Consider the following 21,288-nt stretch of genomic DNA (forward strand, 5'->3'; position numbering starts at 1 on the left):
CCGAGTGTGAAGCGGCTGGAATGAAAATCAGCACCTCCAAATCTGAGACCATGGTCCTCAGCCGGAAAAGGGTGGAGTGCTCTCTCCGGGTCAGGGAGGAGGTCCTTCCCCAAGTGGAGGACTTTAAGTATCTTGGGGTCTTGTTTCACGAGTGAGGGAAGGATGGAACGGGAGATCGACAGGCGGATCGGTGCAGCGTCAGCAGTGATGCGGGCGTTGCATCAGTCTGTCGTGGTGAAGAAGGAGCTGAGCCAAAAGGCAAAGCTCTCGATTTACCAGTCGATATACGTTCCTACCCTCACCTATAATCACGAGCTGTGGGTAGTGACTGAAAGAACGAGATCGCGAGTGCAAGCGGCCGAAATTAGTTTTCTCCGCAGGGTGGCTGGGTTCTCCCTTAGAGATAGAGTGAGGAGCTCGGTCATTCGGGAGAGACTCAGAGTAGAGCCGCTGCTCCTCCGCATTGAGAGGAGCCAGATGAGGTGGCTCGGGCATCTGCTTAGGATGCCTCCTGGACGCCTCCCTGGTGAGGTGTTCCGGGCATGTCCCACTGGAAGGAGGCCCCGGGGAAGACCTAGGACACGCTGAAGGGACTATGTCTCTCGGCTGGCCTGGGAATGCCTCGGGACTCCCAGAGGAGCTGGAAGAAGTGGCCGGGGAGAGGGAAGTCTGGGTTCCCCTACTGAGACTGCTGCCCCCGTGACCCGACCTCGGATAAGCGGAAGCTAATGGATGGATGGATGGATGGATTAAATGTATATTGCTCAATTGTATGGCAGAGCATATTTGATTTTCTATACTGAAACAAGTAATATTTACAGAGGTGGATAGGTCTGGCCCAGAAAATAAAAATCCAGACCAAGATTTTGTTTCATCTGACCAGCTGAGTAACTGTCACTCTTCATGCTTAATTGGTTGGTTAAAACAAAATCTTTGGATATTTACTTTCTGAACCTGACCAATCCACATTTAAATATTTAAGAGTTAAAGAATACTACATTTTTCTGTCTCACTCTAAAACAGGGCGGCAAGAATAAGGTAAGATGCAATGTTTATGGCAATTCTGCCTGCTACATAAAAAAAAATATTACATATGAATTGCTGCTGTTTTTCTTTCCCTTGTTCCTACCTCCAGCCACCAGAGGGATGGCGTCCATTTTGTCAGAGGTGATGATGTATGTGTCTATTATTGGACTACAGCTGTGGTTGGTGGTGGAGATGGTCTACTGCTACCGGAAGATAGCAGCAGCTGGTGAGGAGGCACTTCGAGAGAGCGCGTGAGTACATCCCACATGGTTCTCCATTTTCTTATTCTTACACAGACAAAAAGCTCATCATTTCCTCCTTCTTCAATGTCTCTCAGTTACCATGACACTAATAGTGTCATCGGTCATCTTCAGCTTCTGCAGTCAGCTTCATATGCCTAAAGGCTGATTTATACTTCTGCATAGAATCTATGCTTAGTGTTTCATAGCCTTGTAGCCTGCAAAGTTTACTATGCCATAACATGACGATTGTAGTTACATTTCTGGGGAGGTGCACATCAGGCTACGGTGTGGAGTACACAGATACATGACAGCCTACAGCATAGATTCTACACAGATGTATAATTTAGCCTTTAGGGCTACCATTTTGCCTGCCATACTCATTCTTGCTCAGTGCTAACCTCTGCCTTTCTGCTTTTCCTCTTCAGGGCTGAATATCTAGCTATAGCTTCAGAGAGTAAAGATAACTGTGCTGGAGTGCAGGTGGCAGAATAGCACAGGTAACATGCGTGGCTTTTTCTTTTCCTTATCTATGCTACCTTGCTCTGGAAACATCCCAGGATACAATACAGAGTACTTTGCTAACGTTTTATTTTTGTAATCTGTGATCAACAACATTGATGTGTTGTTACATAAAGCATTAACGACAAGTTAATTCCTTGAAATATGTCCATCATATTTTTAGTTTTACATCAACAAAAAAAATCTATGACAAACCTGTATGTACATTAGGACTATTTTAATGTGAAGAAAATTGAAGACTTAATTTTTTTGTATTTTAGTATTAAATATGGTGTGGGTGATGGGTGTTATATAAATGTATGAAAAAGTAACTAGTACAGATTGATTCTTAAACCAAAATAATGGGCATATTGATATGTATATAAATATGTACAATCCTAAAGATCATTAAGGGAGTATCATCAGTAAAACTGCTGAAATGACTGTTCATGTAGTCTAGAGGCAATGGGCTTTATACACTCACCTAAAGGATTATTAGGAACACCTGTTCAATTTCTCATTAATGCAATTATCTAATCAACCAATCACATGGCAGTTGCTTCAATGCATTTAGGGGTGTGGTCCTGGTCAAGACAATCTCCTGAACTCCAAACTGAATGTCAGAATGGGAAAGAAAGGTGATTTAAGCAATTTTGAGCGTGGCATGGTTGTTGGTGCCAGATGGGCCCATCTGAGTATTTCACAATCTGCTCAGTTACTGGGATTTTGACGCACAACCATTTCTAGGGTTTACAAAGAATGGTGTGCAAAGGGAAAAACATCCAGTATGCGGCAGTCCTGTGGGCGAAAATGCCTTGTTGATGCTAGAGGTCAGAGGAGAATGGGCCGACTGATTCAAGCTGATAGAAGAGCAACTTTGACTGAAATAACCACTCGTTACAACTGAGGTATGCAGCAAAGCATTTGTGAAGCCACAACATGCACAACCTTGAGGCGGATGGGCTACAACAGCAGAAGACCCCACCGGGTACCACTCATCTCCACTACAAATAGGAAAAAGAGGCTACAATTTGCACGAGCTCACCAAAATTGGACAGTTGAAGTCTGGAAAAATGTTGCCTGGTCTGATGAGTCTCGATTTCTGTTGAGACATTCAAATGGTAGAGTCAGAATTTGGCGTAAACAGAATGAGAACATGGATCCATCATGCCTTGTTACCACTGTGCAGGCTGGTGGTGGTGGTGTAATGGTGTGGGGATGTTTTCTTGGCACACTTTAGGCCCCTTAGTGCCAATTGGGCATCGTTTAAATGCCACGGCCTACCTGAGAATTGTTTCTGACCATGTCCATCCCTTTATGACCACCATGTACCCAGCCTCTGATGGCTACTTCCAGCAGGATAATGCACCTTGTCACAAAGCTCAAATTGGTTTCTTGAACATGACAATGAGTTCACTGTACTACAATGGCCCCCACAGTCACCAGATCTCAACCCAATAGAGCATCTTTGGGATGTGGTGGAACGGGAGCTTCGTACCCTGGATGTGCATCCCACAAATCTCCATCAACTGCAAGATGCTATCCTATCAATATGGGCCAACATTTCTAAAGAATGCTTTCAGTACCTTGTTGAATCAATGCCACGTAGAATTAAGGCAGTTCTGATGGCGAAAGGGGGTCAAACACCGTATTAGTATGGTGTTCCTAATAATCCTTTAGGTGAGTGTATATTATATTTACCGAATTATATTTATCTCTATAAAGCAATGCATGTGATTAAGGTACCGATAAGGATACTAACATATGTAAAGTCTTTGTTGACAAAAATGTATTTTTTTCCTGCATTATTAATTTGAAATTTGATAGAAATTTCTCAGATTTCTCTGAACTTTCTAAAATCTTCCGAGATTGAATTGTTAGCAGATGGCATGTAAAAATGCTGAAACTATGTTGATTGTTATAGTTTTGTATACCTCTACTGTTCAGAACTCCCAGAAGAAAAAGGGTTCTACCTCAGTCCAGCTTCTATAATACCTATAGAACTATGTTACAAAGTATTTATTTATTAAACTGTACAAAGCCAACACTGCATATGCATACACTATATGTAAATTTGTACATCACATATTTTAATTTCTACCACCCAGTGCAATTAAAATATACTAAATACAGTTTAACGTGCATGTATTTTGAGACTGGAGTCTGTATTAAAAAAACATTTATAATTCGCAAAATATATAGGACTTTACTAGGAATTTTACCAACATTGTCACCAGTTCATTCGTGAAACTGCAAATCTTTTTTTCATGGAATTCAGATACCTTGCAACTGACAAATTTATTTTGAAACCCAAGCAGTTAAGTGTATGCCTCATTTAAATATACATGAAATAAATGATAAACACCATCAGGTTTGACAAATGATTTTATACAGACAGTATATTAGTGTTCAGCTTAACCATGATAAAGCATTCCTTATTTAATAATTTTGCCATATTTTCACATAGTAAAAATCTAATACTGACAGTAGAAATTTAACACGTGAATGCAATACCATAAAATTTTGTGTGCTCTTAAGTCTTTATAAATAAAGAAATACAAGTATGGTACATGAATGATTGTGATTTTATTTGATAGCCATAACAAAAAACCTGACATAAAACCTGACAAACTACATTATATATGTTTTGATTAGTATATAGTAACAGAAAAAGTATTTGGTTTTAGAAGACATTTCTTAACTTCTGCTTTTTGAAGTTACTGGCACCTGAGAAAAACACTACTGTTAATATTACTCTTATAATGCCACCAGTTTCAGTGCAATGGGTTTTCAAACAATTGCAAACTGGTACAAATTAATCATTCGACTATTGGTAGATCAAGTATAAGAGTAAGAACATTTAAAGTCAATTCTCCCATGCACTTAAGTCTGGGGTTTATGCATGTTTAGATTAGATATACACTTTGGGGGGAGAAACACCAAAATATGGGCATGTCACATGTACATGTCCCTTGCGTGCATTCTGCCACAAACTGAAGGGCTTTTAATTACATTTTTGTTGCATTTTCAAGGTAATGTCAATTGTTCTGCACAAAATTCACTGTTTCATTGTAACACTTTATTTGTTGAAGGATAAGGATGAGCATAACAGTAGTAAGCTACCGATATGCTTTCATTTTCAGAATAAAAGGGTTTTTTGACATGACATCTTGATGGGGGAAAAAGATCCCAGAATGATTAGGTGATGCAGGTTGTTATATTTTCCTACTCCAGTTAGCATTTATGTTTATGTACATTATTCATACTGGTACACAGTATGAATACAGTGTTAAGGCATGCTCAAGGTTTTAGATGAGTGCTGTAGCTTAGCCATGTCCTTGAGATCATACGTATAAGAAATAGACATGCTATTAAAACAATAAAACCTCCGTTTACCTGGGACTCTTAAGTCAAATTGTAATAATTACACCAGAAACTTTAATTTTTATTTTTTATGGATTTAATGTACTGTGAAATATGTTCGTATCAACAATGCAGCTACTCCTCGACTTGATGGGGTTGCGGTCCAATGAATCCATCATAATGTGAAAATACCATACAGTGTATTGCTAGCCCAGGATCAGGAAAAAATTCATTGTTTGATGACTACTGAATGTACATCAGTATCACACCATTGTAAAGTAAAACCATCGTTAAGTTAGGGGCATATGATGTTATTTTTAATGTAATTAAGATATCTATGCATTGTGACACCAAAGTGTCAAAGAGAGGGAGGGAGATTCATGTGAGGATGACTTCAGTTGGACATTTGTTTCCACTCTTCAGACTCCTGTGTGGCCCTTCATCCCAAATGCACCACAATGAAACACCACCCCAGAAATGACAAAAAAGCTGCACAGTAGAAGTTATTTATACTTAATCCTCATGAAACAATTAAATATGCAATTCAATTATACAGTAAATACATCCAAGTGATGTCTACAATACATCATTTCATCACTTCCTGAGAGCCATGCACAGCAAGGCCCTGACACTTTTGCAACAGATGCACCAGAAGGCAAGAGATAGTGCCATGGAGGGAAGAGGAGAGAGAGCTGATGGGAGACAGATATTCATCCATCCATTTTCTGAAACTGCTCGTCCTATTCAGGGTCATGGAGAGTCCGGAGCTTATCCCAGAGGCTACAGGCACAACCCAGGGTGGGGCAGGAGATGGACATAATACTGCAAAATTTCTGGTTCTTCCTTTGGGCTAAGACCCCTAAAAGTCCTAATCAGTTCCATAATCCAGTTACATAAACACATTGTTAGACTAAGGGATTTGTTTCCCAGAACTAACAGGGGAAAAAAGGCATGCAAATCAAAGATCTTACATATCCTATCAACAAAATATTTATACATATAGTTAAGATACATGAAGATGCAATGAAAATTAACAGATAAGGTTTAAAATAAGAAACCATAATAAAAATAACTAGTGTTGTTCAAATACACTTGCTTCTCTCTTGCAGCACAACTATTTTCTTTTTCATTTCAAACCATTATCATTGTTGTTACAATAGACATCAAGTTCAAATTATTTCACCCTTTCTTGGTCCATGATTAGAGGAGACAAAATTACTTTTTAGTCAGTAATAAATACTGTGACTAACGTGCATCAGTTCACCATATTCCCCCTTTCAGAACCCATGAAATGATAATTTAAGATTGGATGCACAGAAAACGAGGAGCGGTTTCATCTTTAACGTAGAAAAGTTCACTTGGGCATAGATTGACAATTGAATATTAGCAGGGCAAGACACAGGTTTGACTGCAATAAAGTGGCAGGAGAAGCAGGCTGCCAGGTGCGCATATGTTGTGTTGGTGTCCTATACACATCTCATTTCCTTTCTTGAGAAACAGCACCTTCTTTAAGATGCTCACAAATTGGTGTGAAAACCTACCATGTGTCGCTTTTAAGCATAGCCAACCAGATGGTGCTAAATCATGTTTTATGCTGGAGCACAATGAACCAGGAATTTAGGCCCTAGGCCAGAGGTGCTGTGGGTAAACATGGGGGTCATTGTTGGCTTGCCTGAACATCCTGCACTCCTGTTACTATTGCACTGCCTTTTTTGTAAGTCTGGGTTTTCCAGAACTCTTCCCATGGAGAATAACTACTCACACGCAGCAAAATGGGGAGTCCTCGACGTGCAGTTTGCAGCAGACAGGCTTGCTGCTGAGAGGATTAGTCTGTGGGCGGCTCTGAGGGGGAGGCCTGTCCTACTTCAGGAGTGACAATTCCTCTCTGCAGCTTCTCCAGAGAGTGTTTCATCTGCAGATGGACAGGGAAAAGGAGGACAGGGAAATAGATCAGTCTCCCAAACATGGAAAACATTGTTTTCTGATACAAGATATTACTTCAGAAATTGTTCTGACATTGAATAAAAAATGGAGCTAATTGAGACTTATATGTTGCATATTGCTTCAAAGTGTGGCATTGCTCACTCAGATATGATTTAATTAGTTAGGCTGGTTTAAAACTAACACAAATTATATTTTGATTCAGTTATCTTCTTCTGTTCTATTATCATAATCATAATTACTGATCTGGAGCACTGCATACAAGGGTTATAGGCTATTCAAATTTGTGTGGATATTTGTAGATCTCTCATATTTCTTGTTTTGCAGTTTTCTTAGCATATCGTTGTGGTGTATAATCTGCACTAGTAGTTTTTGCACCAACAAGCAAAGAATTTGATCTTGTCTATGAAACCTCTTGTTCATCCTTTCACTCTCACACATCATCAACGATAAAATTGTGATGCGGGAGTTATTCTACACAAGTCATACTTATTTTTGAATGATTTGAGAGGTTGAAATTTACATTAATAAACCTTACTGCATAGTGACTAAGGACATTAATTCAAGTGCTATTCTAGAATTAAACCACATAAATGTGTAAAACAGTTTAGTCTAAAAGAATTAGTTAAGCAATTAAATCCAAAATATACTGCTCAAAAAATTAAAGGAACACTTTGAAAACACATCAGATCTCAATGGGAAGAAAAAAGGTGCCGTTGTATAGCCAGTAGAGATCTGTGCTCCCTCCATGCATATGCCTCCCCAGACCATCACTGACCCACCACTAAACCGGTCATGCTGAACAATGTTACAGGCAGCATAAGGTTTTCCATGGCTTCTTCAGATCCTTTCACATCTGTCACATGTGTTCAGGGTGAACCTGCTGTCATCTGTGAAAAGCAAAGGGTGCCAGTGGCAGACCTGCCAATTCTGGTATTCTATGGCAAATGCCAATCGAGCTCCACAATGCTGGGCATTGAGCACAGGGCCCACTAGAGGCCCCTTAGGCCATCCTCATGAAGTCTGTTTGCTCAGAGACAGTCATACCAGTGGCCTGCTGGAGGTCATTTCGTAGGGCTCTGGCAGTGCACATCCTGTTCATCCTTGCACGAAGCAGATGATACCGGTTCTGCTGATGGGTTAAGGACCTTCTATGGCCCTGTCCAGCTCTCCTAGAGTAACTGCCTGTCTCCTGAACCCTCCTCCATGACTGTGCTGGGAGACACAGCAAACCTTCTGGCAATGGCACGTATTGATGCGCCATCCTGGAGGAGTTTGACTACCCATGCAACCTCTGTAGGGTCCAGGTATCACCTCTATGTCACTGACTGTAGCCAAATGCAAAACTAGTGAAAAAACAGAAAAGACGAGGCAGGCAAAATGTCAGTTGCCTCCACCTGTTAAATCATTCCTGTTTTAGTGGTCGTCTCATTGTTGCCCCTCTAGTGCAATTTCATTAACACCAAAGCAGCTGAAACTGATTAACAACCCCCTCTGCTACTTAACTAACCAGATCAATATCCCAGAAGTTAAACTGACTTGATGTTATACTCTGATTAAAAAGTGTTCCCTTTTATTTTTTTGAGCAGTGTACATCTGTAAACCATAGTACCTACCATATGTCATGGTAGTAAGAGAGTTTGTATTACAATTTTTATTACTGAAAAATTCAACTATTTACAAGACGTCACATTTCAGTGGGTTTGCACATACAAGGAATACTCACCAAAACAAAACCCATAGTACAACACTCACCCCAAACAAGAAAATATTAGAGCTTTTCCACTGGCATACAGGAACTGACCAAAACCAGAGCTGAACTGCGGAGAGACTAGATACAGCATGGTTCCAGCTCTCTTTGGTTTTCCACTGCAGAAGGGTCGGCTCAGTAAGGGTGTTACAGTGTTTGCAGAGTGACAGTGATGTGAAACTGAAGAAACATTTATTTACTGTTCACATGGTGTATCATGATTTACTATGTGCAATAAGTATTTTTTATTTTTTTTTTACTATGTGCTAATTCCCACTAGCATGACTGTGAGAATCGCCAAACTATGCAAATATCAAACGTTAGTGGAACTAGCATTTGCTCATGTAAATTTGCATTACAAATCCATTACGTTCAGCTGTTCTATAGTATTTTTTTAAGTAGGAGTTAAGAAATTTTCAAGTTCCAGGAACGGATCTTGATGGGCGATGTTACTAATAATTAATAAAATATAGAATTCCGAATATACGCTTTTTCCTTTAATCCATGCGCAGAACACCAGTATCTCCAAGCATTCTGACCTATCAGATGGTGGTGAAAGAAGCAGCTCAGTTTGGTCATGTTTTTGGCCATGTCAGCATGGTTATGACTCAGGTACAGCTCACATTCTTTACCATGGAAAACCGCCAGTTCACAGTATGGCTTGGTTCTTGGTGGCAGTGAAAAAGCTTCATAAGAATCCACAAACTACATGGAAGGACCAACATAGACAGAAAAAAAGGACATGGGACGTCTACCTGGTCCAGCATGGCGACGGACGATTTCAGAATTTGCTGCCACTTATTCAGTTGGGCCTGGTGAAACTGCCTGTGCATCTGAATAACCTGTGTCCACTCCTCTACAGTTTGGGGCAGGGGACTGCAACATGAGGAAGACACCCTCACTTCATTACTGCAAACATTTACAGCCTGCACACACAGCACTGTGCTTCATCTGAGAGTTCAAGGTGCAATAAACCTCATCAACTGAAGAACACCATAACAACACGCCCACAGATAGCAGTTGGACAGTACTGTAAGTATGACAGATATAATGAGCCACAAATAAGGTGTAAGTGCTAATAAACAGTATAAAACTTCAGCTTTAATTTCTGCTGATAAAGGGCGCAGACATCTTGAATTTTGAGCTCAGAGATCATAAGTGGAAATTCTGACTTCAGGGGGTGTTCCAGTTGAAATTTTGAAAAATAGGTAAGTTCAAATGGAACACAGCAATAGACATCACAAAACACACTCAAGTGTATTTATCTTTTGGGACAAAAGTTGTTAATACTGTGCTGCTACCTGTCTGTGTGGGAGTAGGAGTGCCAGGTTTCCAGAGTGTATGCCGCATGCTCCAGAGACCACAGCTTGTAGAACAGCAGCATGTTCAAAACCACGAGCACCAGCAGACTGAAAACAACGAGGAGGAACACAGGATACATAAAACAAACAGCAGAAGGTAGAGGAGTCACAGAAAGAGAATGGCAGCCATCTGACAGAAAGAATGGCAGCCATCTGACAAAAAGCAGAAGCAATGGAGTATTGCACAATAGCTTCTCACTTCTTTTTACATCTGACTGAGGCTGAATATAACAACACTTGACAGTTTCCTCTGTTGAGGTATGACATTTATGATTATAGATAATAAATACAGTACCTGATACAGACCCTATTGAAAGGGAGGAGTGTGGAGAACAGAGGGGAAAACATACAGATAAGTTAGAAACAGCAGGCAACAGGCAAGTAAGCTGCAGAAATATAAAGCCCAGCATCTCCCAACAGAGTATAGCCCCATGCAAAGACAATGACTGGAAGGTTTACCACTAGGGGCAGGCAGTGATCAAATTGTCATATCACTAGGGCTGCGTGATATCACATCGCAATTGTATGGCACATGCGCCATAATTAATTACCTGGGCTTTAGAGTTGAACAAAACATTTGTCCGGATGCCAGCTTTTCGGTACTACCATGTTTACTTACGCCCACAATTTGGTAAGCAGATTAACAGTGCGCCTAATTAGGAATATTATGAATCTGTATAAATTCAGCATATGCTTATACTATACGATACAACTTTATTGTCAGTCATAGACTGAAATTCTTATTGCATCCCTGGGTGGCTCGTTTATGACAAAGACATAATCATACATGTAAAAACTCATGACAAACCCATGGCATACAAATACAAATACCCATAACATGCACCCCATTGCACTGGATTTTACCATAACTGATTCAACAATAGGATAGATTGGAATACAAAAGGTTTTTTAAACTGAATAGGTTTGAAAGAAGGAACTCTGAAATGTCTGCCTGAGGGCAGTAGTTGATATTCTTTATGCAGAACATGTGAAGAGTCAGGGGAAATGTTTCTGGATAATCTAAGCATGCATTTATAACATGTCGGACTTGAAACTGCAAAAAGTACCATCACACCACCGGCATCTTTTTTACCTTGTTTATCTACAATATATCCTCTTTCAAAAAATGTTGTGGCTGTTGAGCTGTCCCTTTCTTCATCGCCACTTCAGTCCTTATTGCTTCCATGATATACCAAAACAGTAATATGAGGCATGCTCCACTAACCAAATTTAACATAGGGATATGCTGAATTAATTCAGATGACTAACTTTTGGGTGTCACAATACGCATCTCATTAATATTTTAGGGGTATTACTAATCTGCTTAAATTGTGGGCACAAGTAAACGTCCTTATAGTACTGAAAAGATGGCATCTGGACAAATGTTCACGCCCATCATCTGAAGCCCTGGTAATTATAGTGTCATATAATCGCAATTACATTGTAATGTGATTTCGTGTAGCCCTACATATCACAGTATTTTTAGTTAGAATCACAATCCATATATAAATGTAAATATTTTTTTTTGTTTGTTTACAAGGCAATCACACTTGGTATATATGTCGTAATGTTGATTAACCATTCAAACACTTAACCACTCAACTTCACCTAAAATTCAATCCTTAAAAGTAATGCATTATAATATCAATAATATCAAACTTAAGTTCAAACAAGTACACCATCCATCCATCCATCATCTGCCGCTTGTCCGGGGTTCGGGTCGCGGGGGTAGCAGCTTCAGTAGAGGCACCCAGACCTCCCTCTCCCCAGCTAACCCCACCAGCTCCTCGGGGGGTACACCGAGGCGTTCCCAGGCCAGCCGAGAGATATAATCCCTCCAGCGAGTCCTGGGCCTGCCCCGGGGCCTCCTCCCTGTAGGACATGCACGGAAAACCTCTCCGGGTAGCCGCCCAGGAGGCATCCGCACCAGATGTCCAAACCACCTCAACTGGCTCCTTTCGACGTGAAGAAGCAGCGGTTCTACTCTGAGGCCCTCCCGGATATCCGAACTTCTCACCCTATCCCTAAGGGAGAGCCCAGACACCCTGCGGAGAAACCTCATTTCGGCCGCTTGTATTCGCGATCTCGTTCTTTCGGTCATTACCCATAACTCATGACCATAGGTGAGGGTAGGGACAAAGATGGACCAATAGATCGAGAGCTTGGCTTTTTGGCTCAGTTCTTTCTTAGCCACGACGGACCGGTTAAGCGCCTGCAGAACTGCAGACGCCGCTCCGATCCGTCTATCCAGCTCCCGATCTCGCCTACCCTCACTCGAGAACAAGACCCCGAGATACTTAAACTCCTCCACTTGAGGCAGTACGTCTTCCCCAACCCGAAGAGGGCAAACCACCCGTTTCCGGCTGAGAACCATGGTCTCGGACTTGGAGGTGCTAATCCTCATCCCTGCCGCTTCGCACTCGGCTGCGAACCGCCCCAGTGCCTGCTGGAGATCCCCAGCAGATGAAGCCAGCAGGACAACATCGTCTGCAAAAAGCAGCGAGGCAATCCTGAGGTCACCAAACTGGACACCCTCGACGCCTTGGCTGCGCCTAGAAATCCTGTCCATAAATATGATAAACAGGACCGATGACAAAGGGCAGCCCTGGCGGAGCCCAACACGCACCTGGAACACGTCCGACTTATTGCCGGCAATGCGGACCAAGCTTCTGCTCCGTTCGTACAGGGACCGGATCGCCCACAACAGTGGACCCCGGACCCCATACTCTCGAAGCACCCCCCACAGAGCACCTCGGGGAACCCGGTCGTAAGCCTTTTCCAAATCCACAAAACACATGTAGACTGGATAGGCAAACTCCCAGGCCCCCTCCAGTACCCTTGCAAGGGTATAAAGCTGGTCCAGCGTTCCACGACCAGGACGAAAACCGCATTGTTCCTCCTGAATCCGAGATTCGACTATCGATCTCACCCTCCTCTCCAGTACCCCGGAATAGACTTTCCCAGGGAGGCTGAGAAGTGTGATCCCCCTGTAGTTGGAACACACCCTCCGGCCCCCTTTTTTATTTATAAAATAAATAAAACTTATATCAAACTTATGTACAGTGGTACCTCAGTTCTCGAACTCATTAGAAGTCAAATTTCTTAAAAGTCGAACCAACTTTTAACCAAATTACCTAGAGCTCGATCTGAATCTCAGAAGTAAAATCGTGAATGGCGACCTAAGATAACTTGTACACACGGGGAAATGAGTCATGCTCAGCGAAAACAAAAGGTAAAGCTTCAGTCTCAGCCTCACATTCACTGTGACAGCACCAAGCATGTTTACACTAACTGAATACATATATTTAGACAGTAAAAATACATTTAAACAATGATAGACAGTAACAGTAATTATTATTATACACTCACCTAAAGGATTATTAGGAACACCTGTTCAATTTCTCATTAATGCAATTATCTAATCAACCAATCACATGGCAGTTGCTTCAATGCATTTAGGGGTGTGGTTCTGGTCAAGACAATCTCCTGAACTCCAAACTGAATGTCAGAATGGGAAAGAAAGGTGATTTAAGCAATTTTGAGCGTGGCATGGTTGTTGGTGCCAGACGGGCCGGTCTCAGTATTTCACAATCTGCTCAGTTACTGGGATTTTCACGCACAACCATTTCTAGGGTTTACAAAGAATGGTGTGCAAAGGGAAAAACATCCAGTATGCGGCAGTCCTGTGGGCGAAAATGCCTTGTTGATGCTAGAGGTCAGAGGAGAATGGGCCGACTGATTCAAGCTGACAGAAGAGCAACTTTGACTGAAATAACCACTCGTTACAACCGAGGTATGCAGCAAAGCGTTTGTGAAGCCACAACACGCACAACCTTGAGGCGGATGGGCTACAACAGCAGAAGACCCCACCGGGTACCACTCATCTCCACTACAAATAGGAAAAAGAGACTATAATTTGCACGAGCTCACCAAAATTGGACAGTTGAAGACTGGAAAAATGTTGCCTGGTCTGATGAGTCTCGACATTCAAATGGTAGAGTCAGAATTTGGCGTAAACAGAATGAGAACATGGATCCATCATGCCTTGTTACCACTGTGCAGGCTGGTGGTGGTGGTGTAATGGTGTGGGGGATGTTTTCTTGGCACACTTTAGGCCCCTTAGTGCCAATTGGGCATCGTTTAAATGCCACGGCCTACCTGAGCATTGTTTCTGACCATGTCCATCCTTTTATGACCACCATGTACCCATCCTCTGATGGCTACTTCCAGCAGGATAATGCACCATGTCACAAAGCTTGAATCATTTCAAATTGGTTTCTTGAACATGACAATGAGTTCACTGCACTAAAATGGCCCCCAGAGTCACCAGATCTCAACCCAATAGAGCATCTTTGGGATGTGGTGGAACGGGAGCTTCGTGCCCCGTATGTGCATCCCACAAATCTCCATCAACTGCAAGATGCTATCCTATCAATATGGGCCAACATTTCTAAAGAATGCTTTCAGCACCTTGTTGAATCAATGCCACGTAGAATTAAGGCAGTTCTGAAGGCGAAAGGGGGTCAAACACCGTATTAGTATGGTGTTCCTAATAATCCTTTAGGTGAGTGTATAATAAAATACATTTAAAAATAAAGATTTTATTCATTATTTTACTATTAATAATAAACCATTAATACATTATAATAATATTGTTGTGCCGGGACGGAACGGAGACAAAGGCGCAGACGTCAGGGTATTGGGGAATATGGGGTTTAATTATAGGCAAGGCAGGCAAAACGCAGACGGACAATACAATGACCGGACGAGGGAAACAAACTGAAACGCGGATGAAATACAGAGGACTAATGACAACCAGAAACAGCTGATCACACGGGGATTCCACACAGGGTTAACGAGGGGGCGTGGCACGTGGAAGGAGCGGACGATTGGGGCAGGACACATTGTTTGGATACATTTATCTTCTTACTTTACAAATGACAGTTTTGATAAATGTGCTGAGATGTGTTTAGTACAGTATATGCTCTTTATCCAGTTCATTTTGCGTTTAAATGCTAAAAAAAACATATTTAGGTGTAATTTTTTGGGGCTGGGAACCAATTAATTGGCTTTCCATTATTTCTTATGGGGAAAATTCGATCACGACTTGAACTTTTTAGTATTCAATCTGGAGTTCTGAATGGATTAAATTCAAGTTCTGAGGTACCACTGTATAAATAAATATTTATTTTGATCAATAACTGTGCACTGTACAACAAAGTTTATAACAAATATAAACAAACAATAATAGATAAATGGTTGTGTTGCCAACTGTTGTATGAACAATATTTTTATATAGCTTGTGAATTGCAGTAGATTGGTCCACGTCATATTAAACAAAACTAAACCATTTCCACACAATCAAAGTAGAACCTTTTTTGGAAGTAATTCTTACTTAATGCACACCGTTTATTCAGCAGCCTAGCCAACCCACATATGGACTGTGTGTTGTTTCACACAGGACACAAGTGCAGTATTTTTTTTAGCAGTCATATGGTACAGTTGAGGACAAACTTTAACCCCCCTATGATATTTGAAGTTTCTTCAAGATTTTCCAAAGTGCATTTTTAACAGAGCAAGGAATTTTCAACATAGCATTTCTGAACATATTAGTTTTCTTTAGAAGGAATGATTTATTTATATTTGCACACAATAGCAGAATTATTTCAGAAAAAACAAAAATGACCAGGGACAATAATATTAGCCCCCTTTAAGAAATGCTTTAATTTCACAGGTGATTTAACTTAACAATTAAGTTAAAACTGAAGGTATAAAACTCAGTGTAAAATCCTCAATAAGGGTCATTCAGCTGTCATTTGAGACAATACATTACATACAAAGTTATGTAATGTATTGTGGAAAGTTAGTGTTTCCAAGTATCAAGAACTGGAGTGAGAAGTATAATCCAGAAATTCAAAGAGCCACACAGTACAGAACAAGCCTGGCAGAGGTACGAAGCAGATGATTTCAAAGATCCTGGAAAGGAAACTAGTGAGAGATGTGTCTAAAGACCCCAGAACAACTGCCAAGACACTAAAGAATGACTTGGCCAAGTCAGGAATTGTGGTCTCAAAGAAGACAATCACTAGAGCGCTGCACAGGAATGGTCTTCGAGGTTGCAGACCAAGAAGGACTCCACTTTTGCAGAAGAGACACCTTCAAGCCAGATGAAAGTATTCTCAGGACAACCTGGAGAAAGATGATGCATACTGGAAGCATGTCCTATGGTCAGATGAGACTAAACTAGAGCTTTTTGGCCATAAAGACACTGCTTATGTTTGGAGAAGGAAGGGAGAGGTGTATAACCCAAAGAACACCGTCCCCACAGTGAAACACGGTGGTGGGAGCATTATGCTGTGGGGATGCTTCAGTGCATCAGGAACTGGAAATCTTCAGGTGGAAGGGAATTATGAACAAAGAAAAGTTTTTGGAGATCTTAAAAGAAAACGTTAAGCAGTCAGCAGCAAAACTGGGTCTGGGTCGTCGCTTCGTCTTCCAACACGACAACGATCCCAAACATACGTCTCTCCTGGTGAAGAACTATCTCCAGAAGACCAAAGTGAACGTAATGGAGTGGCTTGCACAAAGCCCTGACTTAAACCCAATAGAAAATCTGTGGGGTGAACTAAAGAAGAAGGTCCATGCCTGAAGGCCATCAAATCTGGAAGATTTTGAGAGATTTGCCAAAGAAGAATGGGCTGGGACTCCTCAGATGAGCTGTCAGAGACTTCTTGAAAACTACAACAAATGACTGCAGACTGTTATCCAACAAAAAGGATACACAATTGACTATTAATATCCGGAGGGTTAATAATTTTGACCATGGTAGTTTTTGGTTTCTGTGGAATATTTTCATTTCTGTGTGAAAAGTAAAATAATGTAAGCATCCAAAATAAAACTGAGATGTTTTAAAAGCCATGTTAAATATTATTTGCTCTATTTAACAGCACTTGGGAAAATACTTTTAAAACAATGAGATTTTCATAGGTGGGCTAATAATTTTGTCCTCAATTGTATATAAAGTTTCTTTGGGTATATATATATATATATATATATATATATATATATATATATATATATATATATATATATATATACACACACACACACACACACACACATACATACACACACACATATATACATATACACACACATTTTTTTACGAAGATAGCTAACTGGTTAGAAAAGATTCATTAAGTTTTTAGTTCAACATCTAATCACTAAGATGAGATCGACTGACACAGATAATTGACAAAGAAGTCAGATATACAGACAGTGCTGAAATGTTATGCAGGCTGAAATTGCTTTATTTCACATGAAGGCGTTTTTGTTGTACTGTTGCAGCTTCTGAACATGCAAGTATCACATGATAGGTGCTTGCTGGTTTGTTTTCATTATAATAATAGCACTAATTTGTGCACTTCTGCCTGACAGTCCACCTTAGCTGTACCTGTGCCTAGTCAACTCTGATACACATATGTTTGTAATGTGTTGTCTCACTTGTACATCGCTTTAGACAAAAGCGTCTGCTAAATAAATGTAAATGTATATGTCAATGTAGTGCTGTATAGTGATTCTCGCAATAACTCAGCAACACTTGTCATGTACCAGTCATAAATTATTGTCATTTATACTACGGGACCGTTGAATGCTTGAATCTGATTGGCTGACGAACGTTCTGAGGTGTGCAATTATTTTCAGGGAAACGCACGGCGAACGTAGTTCCAGGCAGCTCTCTTGACCGTATTACAGTTCCATATCACTTCGCATAGTTAACTTTAATAACGGAAATTAGCATACAGTACCTATACAGCACACAGGACTAACAAAAACAACAACATGACAGACGATTTTCCGAAAGTAAATTTTAATATTTACGGTGAATATGAAACTTTCAACAACTGGGCTGCAGCAGTATTAGACAGTCCAGATGAAAAACAACATAAACGGAAGCGGACATCAAAGGCAGCCAGCAACAACAAAAGACATAAAACGATCAGCGAAGAACAGCTAGACATACTCGAGGGAGAAAAACACGAAGAAAACACCAAAAAAACAACAGCTAATGACGTTTTGGAACTAGCAAAAGAGTCGTTGGATGAGATGCGGAAGAAATAATCCTACTCACAATAGCGATTTAAGTAGAAAAACCAGACGAATCCCTTGAAATATATCATCTGATCGATGTCTTGAGGTGTGGCAACCGTAGTATAAGCGGAATAATTGACTCCGGACCGTTGAATTATTAGAAAAATAATGCACACCCGAGGTGTAACGGCCTCGGGTGTGCATTATTTTTCTAATAATTCAACGGCCCGTCGTCAATTATTCCTTACATCACCCACCAATAGTTACCACTCAAATAAAACCACAGAATTTAATATGACCATACAATCAGAGTACCTGACTGCAATGCACTGGTCAATCTACCAGTTACAGACTCCATTCTGCTGCCTCTCACCATCAGCAGGGATCCATCCATTCACATAGTCACACAGTGGCTGGAGACTCAGACAGAACCAGCACAAGAGGAAACTCACATGAAGCTGACGATGAGCAGTGTAATAGTATTGGCACTTCCTCCTCTTGAATGTTCTCTCAGCTTCAAAAAATGTGCAGCTTAAAGAAAGAGGTCAAATGAAAAAGAAGTGAACACTGCAACGGGTTTATATGCTAACTTGTAAAGATCACAATTCACTGGCTGTGTATGACAGTGCACATACAGTAACGCTTACGCCCGCTCGCGCTTCACCCGTGGCATTAACATTACCTTTCTCCCTCTTATCCTTCTCTTCTGCAGAGCTCCTCTCCCCCCGCTCCCCAAGACTGCCGTCTGCTGCTTCTCTCTCCCCTGTCCGCCGGGAGCAGTTGCGCTTGCGTCTACGCAGGCCTTGGGGGCCCTTGGCTGCCTCGGTGACACTGGCCTCCCCCGATGCTATCACAGACACTTTGGATTGGAGCAGCGTCTCTAGCTTGCTTACCTCCATCTCTGGCCGAGTGTTGGATTGAGAGAGAGAGGTAAAAAACATATAAGCATGAATGTATGCGTGCGTGCACACACACACAAACACACACAAACATATGTACAGACACACAAAGACGGCAGTATATGGGCACTAGGAGCAGATGTCAAATCAGTCTCTGGTATGACCAAAATAAAATAAAAATTAAATTAAATAAAGGAGAAGAACTAGTGAAATCCAGTGTCTGACAGGGCTGTGCTTACAGTGAGTTGTGCTCTCACCCATGTGCCTGTAGTACTCTTCAATGCCACTCCAGGTGTTTTTCTCTATCAGGGCTTTAACCAAGCTCCAGGGCTGCTTCCTGTAGCAGATATCTGAGGACACCCTGTACAGAGGGCGAGAGAAACGAAGAAGCATGTAGTGGGCCCTTCATCAGTACCTCCCCCCAGACATGGGCACCGAGGAGGAAAGTACCTGAGGCGACTCTTGTGCCGGTTGATGGACGTTAGGCAGTATCTGTGTACAGTGAAGAAATAATCCTGGTATGGGATACCTGAGGTTATGACTTCTGAGTCCACCACATAGCATTCTCCCTGGATGCTGCTCTTGTACTGGGTCTGAGGACAGCAAGCCAACTGTATGAATGAAACTGCTAAGAACTACAATTACTTTTTTGTCAACCTCATTTTACCACGCTTTAAATTTGCATTTAAAATCACTGACCACATTTAAATCCATTATGCTCTACATAAAGAAACTGCTCCGATAGTGTCAACATTATTACTATTATTGTGTGCGAGAGCAACAGAAGCATGAGCACTGACCTGCGTCTCCATAACCCGGGCAGTCTTTGGCCCAAGGGGGTTATTAATGGCAATAGTATAATTCAGCACACGGCTTGCATTCCCACTGCTGCTATCCTGCTGCCATTGCTGCACTCTGAGGTCTGAGTGGCACACAGAGATCATAAGCAGGAGCTTTATAAACCTTGCAGATCACAACCACACGGCTCACATGATGCAGCTATTTCTGTCACAGGAACAATAGAAATATGTTGAATGGAATTCAATTAATTACTGTCAATTAGTGTGGCAAGACATACACACAATTAATAATACCTCCTTAATGTCAGTCTGTTCTAGCGATGTGATTTATATGAGAGAGAATAGAGGAGACATAATTGTGGTGGAGGAGGAGGAGTAAATGAAAGCATAGCAGATGGCATGTACCTGTAAACTGGCGCTGGGAGAAAAGGTGCTGAATGAAATGTGTGTCTGCAGAGAAGAGCAAGTCATGCAGCTTGTCCACGCCCATGCGGATCACTGTGTTGATATGCAGCCGGCCACTTAAATCGGAGCAGAAGGACTCGACCTCACCTGCAGTAGGGAAACGGCCACAGACACAGGACCATCGTCAAAAGCAGAATGGATGGTAAAACCTGGAAACACTCAAGCTGCAGCAATATCAACTGTCAATAAGCAGTTGTTATATTTTGGAGGGTTAGGAGTGCAAATCCTGCAAGTACACATGCCATTCTCAGTGTGTTAACAGGTCAAAATGTGAACTGCTGGCGCTAAATTTCCCTTGGTGTGTATTTGAGTATGCAAGCGTGTCCTGTGATAGAATGGCAGCCTGTCCACTGTGTGCCCTCTGCTTTCTACAACTAGCTCTAGAATCTCCTGTACTGGATAAGAGAAAATGGACAGAGGTGGCAGCACCTTACAGGACTAAGACAATTTTGCTATTTCAAATCATTTGGAAATTGAGCCCCACTGGCAAACAGACAAAAGTAATCAATAGCTCCCAATGAAAAGCGGACTCAGTAAAAGCTGACACATTATCAACACTATTGCTTATACACGGATCACGGTGACCAGCCTTAACTTTAATACTGCCTGTCTAATATTGTATAGGTCCCTTTTGTCCCACTCAAGCAGCTCTGACCGTTGAAGCATCGACTGCACAAGACTTCTGAAGTGTTTTCAATAGAACTGGCACCAAGACATTAGCTGCAGATTCTTTAAGTCCTTTAAGTCAAGGTTTCTCAACCCAGTCCTCGGGGACCACCAGACGGTCCACGTTTTTGCTCTCTCCCAATTGGCAGGGAATTGGGAGAGAGCAAAAACATGGACCGTCTGGTG

General features: G+C 41.5%; 3 protein-coding genes across 15 annotated transcripts in view; 2 read left to right on the forward strand and 1 right to left on the reverse strand.

Annotated features, from left to right (window-relative positions):
• Positions 1 to 21,288, forward strand: part of LOC111840174 (uncharacterized) — a 77,396-nt gene that overhangs the window by 35,216 nt on the left and 20,892 nt on the right. The window lies entirely within an intron of this gene.
• scn1ba (sodium channel, voltage-gated, type I, beta a) overlaps positions 1 to 21,288 on the forward strand; it is a 57,278-nt gene that overhangs the window by 28,518 nt on the left and 7,472 nt on the right. For 6 of the 10 annotated variants that reach the window (XM_023804721.2, XM_023804719.2, XM_023804716.2 and 3 more), the window contains 2 exons: positions 1,136 to 1,277; positions 1,694 to 4,335. In XM_023804721.2, coding sequence (XP_023660489.1) covers positions 1,136 to 1,277; positions 1,694 to 1,760 — 209 coding nt within the window. In that variant the 3' untranslated portion in view covers positions 1,761 to 4,335. Of the gene's footprint in view, positions 1 to 1,135; positions 1,278 to 1,693; positions 4,336 to 18,984; positions 21,181 to 21,288 lie in introns of those variants that run through there. The other 4 variants (XR_011993028.1, XR_011993029.1, XR_011993030.1 and 1 more) reach the window with 2 other exon arrangements.
• The window catches only part of gramd1a (GRAM domain containing 1A), a 48,226-nt gene continuing 32,559 nt past the window's right edge, over positions 5,622 to 21,288 (reverse strand). For 2 of the 4 annotated variants that reach the window (XM_072716544.1, XM_072716542.1), the window contains exons 11-19: positions 20,377 to 20,523; positions 19,972 to 20,093; positions 19,622 to 19,764; positions 19,429 to 19,532; positions 18,955 to 19,173; positions 18,725 to 18,803; positions 10,122 to 10,229; positions 9,576 to 9,696; positions 5,622 to 7,041 (exon numbers count right to left, since the gene is read on the reverse strand). In XM_072716544.1, coding sequence (XP_072572645.1) covers positions 6,955 to 7,041; positions 9,576 to 9,696; positions 10,122 to 10,229; positions 18,725 to 18,803; positions 18,955 to 19,173; positions 19,429 to 19,532; positions 19,622 to 19,764; positions 19,972 to 20,093; positions 20,377 to 20,523 — 1,130 coding nt within the window. In that variant the 3' untranslated portion in view covers positions 5,622 to 6,954. The remainder of the gene's footprint in view (positions 7,042 to 9,575; positions 9,697 to 10,121; positions 10,230 to 18,724; positions 18,804 to 18,954; positions 19,174 to 19,428; positions 19,533 to 19,621; positions 19,765 to 19,971; positions 20,094 to 20,376; positions 20,524 to 21,288) is intronic. The other 2 variants (XM_072716543.1, XM_072716545.1) reach the window with 2 other exon arrangements.

This window comes from Paramormyrops kingsleyae, chromosome 9, assembly GCF_048594095.1.
Source record: "Paramormyrops kingsleyae isolate MSU_618 chromosome 9, PKINGS_0.4, whole genome shotgun sequence".
Lineage (NCBI taxonomy): Eukaryota > Metazoa > Chordata > Actinopteri > Osteoglossiformes > Mormyridae > Paramormyrops > Paramormyrops kingsleyae.